This window comes from Salmo salar, chromosome 03 (genome assembly GCF_965601325.2).
Source record: "Salmo salar chromosome 03, fSalSal1, whole genome shotgun sequence".
NCBI lineage: Eukaryota > Metazoa > Chordata > Actinopteri > Salmoniformes > Salmonidae > Salmo > Salmo salar.
Genome location: NC_138293.1, coordinates 2,625,420 through 2,633,928, shown reverse-complemented (window position 1 = coordinate 2,633,928; position 8,509 = coordinate 2,625,420). Strand labels below are relative to the sequence as shown.

Below are 8,509 nucleotides of genomic sequence, written 5' to 3'. Positions count from 1 at the left end.
ACCAGGCAGTCTCATCAAAACACAACCAGATCTGAGACCAGGCAGTCTCATTAAAACACAACCAAATCTGAGACCAGGCAGTCTCATCAAAACACAACCAAATCTGAGACCAGGCAGTCTCATCAAAACACAACCAGATCTGAGACCAGACCAGGCAGTCTCATCAAAACACAACCAGATCTGAGACCAAACCAGGCAGTCTCATCAAAACACAACCAGATCTGAGACCAAACCAGGCAGTCTCATCAAAACACAACCAAATCTGAGACCAGGCAGTCTCATCAAAACACAACCAAATCTGAGACCAGGCAGTCTCATCAAAACACAACCAGATCTGAGACCAGACCAGGCAGTCTCATCAAAACACAACCAGATCTGAGACCAGGCAGTCTCATCAAAACACAACCAGATCTGAGACCAGACCAGGCAGTCTCATCAAAACACAACCAAATCTGAGACCAGGCAGTCTCATCAAAACACAACCAAATCTGAAACCAGGCAGTCTCATCAAAACACAACCAGATCTGAGACCAGACCAGGCAGTCTCATCAAAACACAACCAAATCTGAGACCAGGCAGTCTCATCAAAACACAACCAGATCTGAGACCAGGCAGTCTCATCAAAACACAACCAGATCTGAGACCAGACCAGGCAGTCTCATCAAAACACAACCAAATCTGAGACCAGGCAGTCTCATCAAAACACAACCAGATCTGAGACCAGACCAGGCAGTCTCATCAAAACACAACCAGATCTGAGACCAGACCAGGCAGTCTCATCAAAACACAACCAAATCTGAGACCAGACCAGGCAGTCTCATCAAAACACAACCAAATCTGAGACCAGGCAGTCTCATCAAAACACAACCAGATCTGAGACCAGGCAGTCTCATCAAAACACAACCAGATCTGAGACCAGACCAGGCAGTCTCATCAAAACACAACCAAATCTGAGACCAGGCAGTCTCATCAAAACACAACCAAATCTGAGACCAGGCAGTCTCATCAAAACACAACCAGATCTGAGACCAGGCAGTCTCATCAAAACACAACCAGATCTGAGACCAGGCCAGGCAGTCTCATCAAAACACAACCAAATCTGAAACCAGGCAGTCTCATCAAAACATAACCAAATCTGAAACCAGGCAGTCTCATCAAAACACAACCAGATCTGAGACCAGACCAGGCAGTCTCATCAAAACACAACCAGATCTGAGACCAGACCAGGCAGTCTCATCAAAACACAACCAGATCTGAGACCAGACCAGGCAGTCTCATCAAAACACAACCAAATCTGAGACCAGACCAGGCAGTCTCATCAAAACACAACCAAATCTGAGACCAGACCAGGCAGTCTCATCAAAACACAACCAGATCTGAGACCAGGCAGTCTCATCAAAACACAACCAGATCTGAGACCAGACCAGGCAGTCTCATCAAAACACAACCAGATCTGAGACCAGACCAGGCAGTCTCATCAAAACACAACCAAATCTGAGACCAGGCAGTCTCATCAAAACACAACCAGATCTGAGACCAGGCAGTCTCATCAAAACACAACCAGATCTGAGACCAGACCAGGCAGTCTCATCAAAACACAACCAAATCTGAGACCAGGCAGTCTCATCAAAACACAACCAGATCTGAGACCAGACCAGGCAGTCTCATCAAAACACAACCAAATCTGAGACCAGGCAGTCTCATCAAAACACAACCAAATCTGAGACCAGGCCAGGCAGTCTCATCAAAACACAACCAGATCTGAGACCAGACCAGGCAGTCTCATCAAAACACAACCAAATCTGAGACCAGGCAGTCTCATCAAAACACAACCAGATCTGAGACCAGGCAGTCTCATCAAAACACAACCAGATCTGAGACCAGACCAGGCAGTCTCATCAAAACACAACCAAATCTGAGACCAGGCAGTCTCATCAAAACACAACCAGATCTGAGACCAGACCAGGCAGTCTCATCAAAACACAACCAGATCTGAGACCAGACCAGGCAGTCTCATCAAAACACAACCAAATCTGAGACCAGGCAGTCTCATCAAAACACAACCAGATCTGAGACCAGGCAGTCTCATCAAAACACAACCAGATCTGAGACCAGACCAGGCAGTCTCATCAAAACACAACCAAATCTGAGACCAGGCAGTCTCATCAAAACACAACCAGATCTGAGACCAGACCAGGCAGTCTCATCAAAACACAACCAAATCTGAGACCAGGCAGTCTCATCAAAACACAACCAAATCTGAGACCAGGCCAGGCAGTCTCATCAAAACACAACCAGATCTGAGACCAGACCAGGCAGTCTCATCAAAACACAACCAAATCTGAGACCAGGCAGTCTCATCAAAACACAACCAAATCTGAGACCAGGCCAGGCAGTCTCATCAAAAACACAACCAGATCTGAGACCAGGCAGTCTCATCAAAACACAACCAGATCTGAGACCAGACCAGGCAGTCTCATCAAAACACAACCAAATCTGAAACCAGGCAGTCTCATCAAAACACAACCAAATCTGAAACCAGGCAGTCTCATCAAAACACAACCAGATCTGAGACCAGACCAGGCAGTCTCATCAAAACACAACCAGATCTGAGACCAGACCAGGCAGTCTCATCAAAACACAACCAGATCTGAGACCAGACCAGGCAGTCTCATCAAAACACAACCAAATCTGAGACCAGGCAGTCTCATCAAAACACAACCAGATCTGAGACCAGACCAGGCAGTCTCATCAAAAACACAACCAGATCTGAGACCAGACCAGGCAGTCTCATCAAAACACAACCAGATCTGAGACCAGACCAGGCAGTCTCATCAAAACACAACCAAATCTGAGACCAGGCAGTCTCATCAAAACACAACCAGATCTGAGACCAGACCAGGCAGTCTCATCAAAAACACAACCAAATCTGAGACCAGGCAGTCTCATCAAAACACAACCAAATCTGAGACCAGGCAGTCTCATCAAAACACAACCAGATCTGAGACCAGACCAGGCAGTCTCATCAAAACACAACCAGATCTGAGACCAGACCAGGCAGTCTCATCAAAACACAACCAGATCTGAGACCAGACCAGGCAGTCTCATCAAAAACACAACCAGATCTGAGACCAGACCAGGCAGTCTCATCAAAACACAACCAGATCTGAGACCAGGCCAGGCAGTCTCATCAAAAACACAACCAGATCTGAGACCAGGCAGTCTCATCAAAACACAACCAGATCTGAGACCAGGCCAGGCAGTCTCATCAAAAACACAACCAGATCTGAGACCAGGCAGTCTCATCAAAACACAACCAGATCTGAGACCAGACCAGGCAGTCTCATCAAAACACAACCAGATCTGTCAGTGTCATTCCAGTCCGATATGTGTTTCGCTGCCCCCTAGCAGATTCACAGAGCACTGCAGGTATTCATATATTCTATTGCGTGACGTTAAATTCATCAGCTCACCACACAACTCAACCGTATCCACAACACATGGTCATGGACACTTTACCTTTACAGAGATAACACAGATTGGACGACTGGAATATGTCAGTGGAAACATTTATTGACAACAAATAGACAGTGTTTTTTTTTTTTAATTGAATGACACTTGACTGTAATGTGACTTATAAAGAAGTTATAAAGGGGTTATAAGTAGATAAAACTTCTTCTTTTTTAAGTAAGCTTCTGATAACTACTTTTATGCATAAAGTCAGCCTTTTATATATGTATTTTAATCAGCCTAACACACGAAGGTCCCATGAGAAGGCTTTGGCTGTTGTGATGCTCTGTCAACGACTGCTTAACGTCAGCAAAACCCATCCCATGGGACCTTGTGTTTGTTTGAGCTATTGAAGCAGTTGGCAAACAGACACCCTGTTGTGCCCAGTGGCAGGGAACGCTCTGAAACCTTCCTATCAAAAAAAAAGTCTGTTAGTCTGAGCGGTGAAAAACGGAGATTATGAAACCAGGGACCAAGGACAGCGACTCCAGAATAGACATTCTGACGAAGCTTCACGCCCAAAACGTCTATGAATTTAAACGACACGACGTTGAACAAGAGTTGCTGAGGCAAGATCACTACCGCTCCATGTTTCATATCAACAAAGGGATAAGAACGGTTGAGATGACGTTAAAGGATATAAAAATGATTAGTGGGTATTGTCACCAAACGGAAACTCTCAAGGAGAAACCAAAAGGAGCCTTTCCAAATCTGAACCTCGGAAATAGTTTGAGAGATTTCCGCAAAGGTAACCAAAAAGAAATGATTTCGATTCAAAACTTGAATGCCAAGTGTACCACCTCACTACCGAACATTCGTCTGGACCACACCAAAGGAAATGCAAATGGGGACCAACAAATCGCATCTTCTTCGGGGTGTCCTTTTCGTGCCGCGGTATTCAGCGCAGGAGTGATATGTGGTTCCCCTTCAGAAAGTGGATTAATCGATGTATCTATCTCCTCTTTGTTGCCTTATAACAAAATCCGTTCCAAATCAGTCATTACAGTTATCAACGACCGTAGGACTGGGATCAACGGAAATGGACCGCGCGGCTCAGCCTTTGGTACCAAGGACAGCACACGCACCCGCGTCACAACAGCCATGTCCAAGACTGCCATGTCCAAGACTGCCATGTCCAAGACAGCCATGTCCAAGACTGCCATGTCCAAGACTGCCATGTCCAAGACTGCCATGTCCAAGACAGCCATGTCCAAGACTGCCATGTCCAAGACAGCCATGTCCAAGACAGCCATGTCCAAGACTGCCATGTCCAAGACTGCCATGTCCAAGACTGCCATGTCCAAGACAGCCATGTCCAAGACAGCCATGTCCAAGACTGCCATGTCCAAGACTGCCATGTCCAAGACAGCCATGTCCAAGACTGCCATGTCCAAGACTGCCATGTCCAAGACAGCCATGAAGGAAGGCCTGAGAGAGCTTGTCCTGGAGTACAATAGACAAAGGACTATGAGCTATATTGAAAAACAAAAAGTATTACGAGAAAAAGTGTCTGCTTTTATTAATGGACTCTAGTAGAAGAAGATTAATGGATAGTTAGCAGAATTTATTAATTAGCAGAATTGAATAATTATTTATTAATGGATAGTTAGCAGAAGAAGAACTGGAGAGATTGTTCATGGATAGATTTTACGCATGGGCTAGATGGTGTCCATAACCATTTAGGTTATTAAGACATGAACATCAGTGTTTTTAGCTTCACTATAAGCAAGCTATTATTTAACAAGATAGGTAAGTGCGTTTAATATTTTAGAACAGATTATAAAGTCTAAATATTCAAGCAAATAAGCACTGAATGACCAAGTGCGAACAATAGAGCGTTCATGACCCGCGTTCATGTACGTAACAATGCTCAGGAATTGTATACATTCTGAAAATGTTTAACAGAAACGTTTTTGTAGTTGAGGGCGAAGGGCGAGTGCCCGACCACAACAATGTCGGATCGCGACGAAGACTACACCGAAGGCGAGGATAATGTTTTTCTCAACCTGGTCGCGCGTGTCATCCGGAAACCTCTCTACCGATTTCCAGGGCAGTGGAGCCACGAGACCTACGAGCCGCGGATCTACAGGACTCTGGGTACCATACTACGGAACGCGACCTCGGAAGAATTCGATGCCTTTATAACAGATTTTATCAATTTTGCGCGGACGGCTCATGCGCGCCTGGACATGCAGTTCTACATGGAGTTCATTAACGTGTGCACCAATACCATCCTTCACTGGGTGTTTGCGCGCAGGTGCAGCGCCGATATAGTCCGGAAGTTGATGGAGAGAACGTCGGTGTTTCTGCAGGACCAGACTAACAACTTGGCCATAGCATGGAGGTAAAAAAAAAACGTATTTAATTATATATATTTTTTTACCATAAAACGCTGATAAAACTGTCAAAACTAAATGTAGGCCTAATTTCATTTCACAACCACCTGAGCCATCAAGATCCAGCCAGACCTCTTGGCAGAGACTAGTAGTAGTAGTACAGTATCCTCCCATACAAGAAAACACTAGTAATCACCATTGGTGATAGTCAGGGTTATAAGAGAACGTGGTAAAAGTGGTCCTACAGTTTGCGGTCTTCAACTCTTATTAGTGTTGGGCCTGGAATAAAAGCCTGCATCATCAGTAGGGACACCAAAACACAATTCACTTTTTCTCCCCAGGTGTTTCACACCCATCTACAGCCCCAGCCCCATGGGCGGGGTGACACCACTGATGTTCGTGGCCCAGAACAGGCAGTATGAAGTGCTGAAGGTGTTGCTGCAGTATGGGATGCTGGAAAAGGAGAGAAGGCCCACCTACATCGTCATCTCTGTTCTGTTTAACCCCCCGAGACTGGAGGCTCTGGATGAACGCTGTCACGCCACCGTCACCAGGGAACTCAGGGACTGTATGGCTCTGTGCTTTAGGGTGCTCAGCCATGTATCCATGTCTGATATAGAGGTCAGTTTACACACACACACACACACACACACACACACACACACACACACACACACACTACCACACACACACACACACACACACACACACACACACACACACACACACACACACACACACACACACACACACACACACACACACACACACACACACACACACAGAGAGAGAGAGGTCTCAGGGATGTTTCATGGTGCTCAGCCATGTCTCTGTCTCAGCCACAGTTGATTTAATTTCCATCACAGATATAGAGATCAGTGGACTACAGTAGGAATATACAAAAACAAGCAACACTTCTTCTTGTGTAGAATGCTGGGTAAAGCAAACAGTCTAAAGCTAGTCGGAGAACGTCACAATCCCACACTAAGCCATTCTGGTTATTGACATGCATGTCCCTCATTACAGATGCAGATTGTGTACGGTCGTAAGCCCCTGATTGAAGACTGGAGAGACCACATCCCCTCAAGTCGCTACAAAGACCCCTGTGAACTGACCCACCTCTGCCGAATGGTGATTCGGACCTCTCTGCTGACCAGGGGCCGCTTACCGGACGGCATCAAGTTGCTACCACTCCCTACACTCCTCCAAGGCTACCTCAACCTGGAGAGATGACCTGGCTATGGGGCCTGGAGTTTTACCTTGGTCTTGGTGAGGTCATGTGGTCTTGGAAAAAAACCTCCTGGCTCCGCTATTAAAACAAACAGGTGGATGGGGTTTATCTGTCTGTTAATAAAGTGGCTGCAGATCAAATGAAAATGTGTTTTATGAAGCCCTTTTAACATCATTTCACAAAGTGCTTTACAGTTACCCCACCCTAAACTGTAAAGAGCAAGCAAAGCAAAAGCAGAAGCAGAAAAACTGTCTAGAAAGAAGAAACCTGTAGGGAAAAACCCTGGGGAAGCCATCCTCTATTGGCTGTACTGGTTATTGTCACGCCCTGACCTTAGAGACGTTTATTTTCCTCTAGTTTGGTTAGGTCAGGGTGTGATGTGGGGTGGGCAATCTAGATTTTCTATTTCTTTGTTTTGGCTGTGCGTGGTTTCCAAAAAGAGGCAGGTGTCCATTCGTTGTCTCTGATTGGGAACCATACTTAGGCAGCCCTTTTCCCTCCTTGAGTTATGGGATCTTGTTTATGTGTAGGTGCAGGTTATGCACTCCATGACTTCACGTTTCGTTTTCGTTTGTTTCTGTATTGTATTGGTGAGTTTCCTTTATTAAACATACGCACGCTGCGCCTTGGTCTCCTCATTCTTACGACGAGCGTGACAGTTATGTGGCCATTATAAGTTCCTGGGTGTCCACATCACCAAGAAACTATCATGGTCCAAACACACCAACACAGTCGTGAAGAAGCACAACAAAACCTCTTCGCCTAGGAGGCTGAAAAGATGTGTCATGGGCCCCTCAGATCCTTAAAAAGTTCTACAGCTGCACCATTGAGAGCATCTTGACTGGTTGCATCACCGCCTGGTATGGCAACTGGTTTGGCATCTGACCGCAAGGCGCTACAGAGGGTAGTGAAGTACGGCCCAGGACATCAGTGGGGCCGAGCTCCCTGCCATCCAGGACCTCTATACCAGGCGGTGTCAGAGGAAGGCTCTACAAATGGTCAAAGACCTCCAGTAATAGATAATTTTACATTTTAGTTATTTAGCAGACGCTCTTATCCAGAGCGACTTACAGTAGTGAATGCATACATTTCATACACTTCATGCATTTTTTTGTTTTGTTGTACTGGCCCCCCAATGGGAATCGAACCCAGAACCCTGGCGTTGCACACACCATGCCGGCGTTGCAAACACCATGCTCTACCAACTGAGCCACAGTTGGTACCGATGCACCAGCAAGCGGTACCGATGCACCAGCAAGCGGTACCGATGCACCAGCAAGCGGTAAGACTGTTAAATAGTTATCTGCGTTGACCCATTTTTCACGAACTCTTCTGAATCATCACGTACGCTGCTACTACCGTCTATAATCTATCCTGTTAGACAGTCACTTTACCCCTACCTATACGTACATACTGTATATACCTCAATTAC

General features: G+C 46.0%; 1 protein-coding gene across 1 annotated transcript; it reads left to right on the top strand.

Moving 5' to 3' along the window:
* The first annotated feature begins 4,869 nt into the window (after positions 1–4,869).
* On the top strand, positions 4,870–7,691 carry LOC106596298 (ankyrin repeat and SOCS box protein 17). The gene is made up of 3 exons (XM_014187608.3): positions 4,870–5,854; positions 6,188–6,467; positions 6,873–7,691. Exons 1-3 carry the CDS (start codon positions 5,463–5,465, stop codon positions 7,077–7,079), a joined length of 879 nt encoding a protein of 292 aa, XP_014043083.1. The 5' UTR covers positions 4,870–5,462; the 3' UTR covers positions 7,080–7,691.
* Positions 7,692–8,509: the final 818 nt, after the last annotated feature.

What these genes read in the sequence shown, in the direction of transcription:
- LOC106596298 (XM_014187608.3), top strand. Translation starts at nt 5,463, where the DNA reads ATGTCGGATCGCGACGAAGACTACACCGAAGGCGAGGATAATGTTTTT. An exon ending in AACTTGGCCATAGCATGGAG is followed by an intron (nt 5,855 to 6,187) that starts GTAAAAAAAAAA and finishes TTTTCTCCCCAG; the next exon opens with GTGTTTCACACCCATCTACA. An exon ending in TATCCATGTCTGATATAGAG is followed by an intron (nt 6,468 to 6,872) that starts GTCAGTTTACAC and finishes CCCTCATTACAG; the next exon opens with ATGCAGATTGTGTACGGTCG.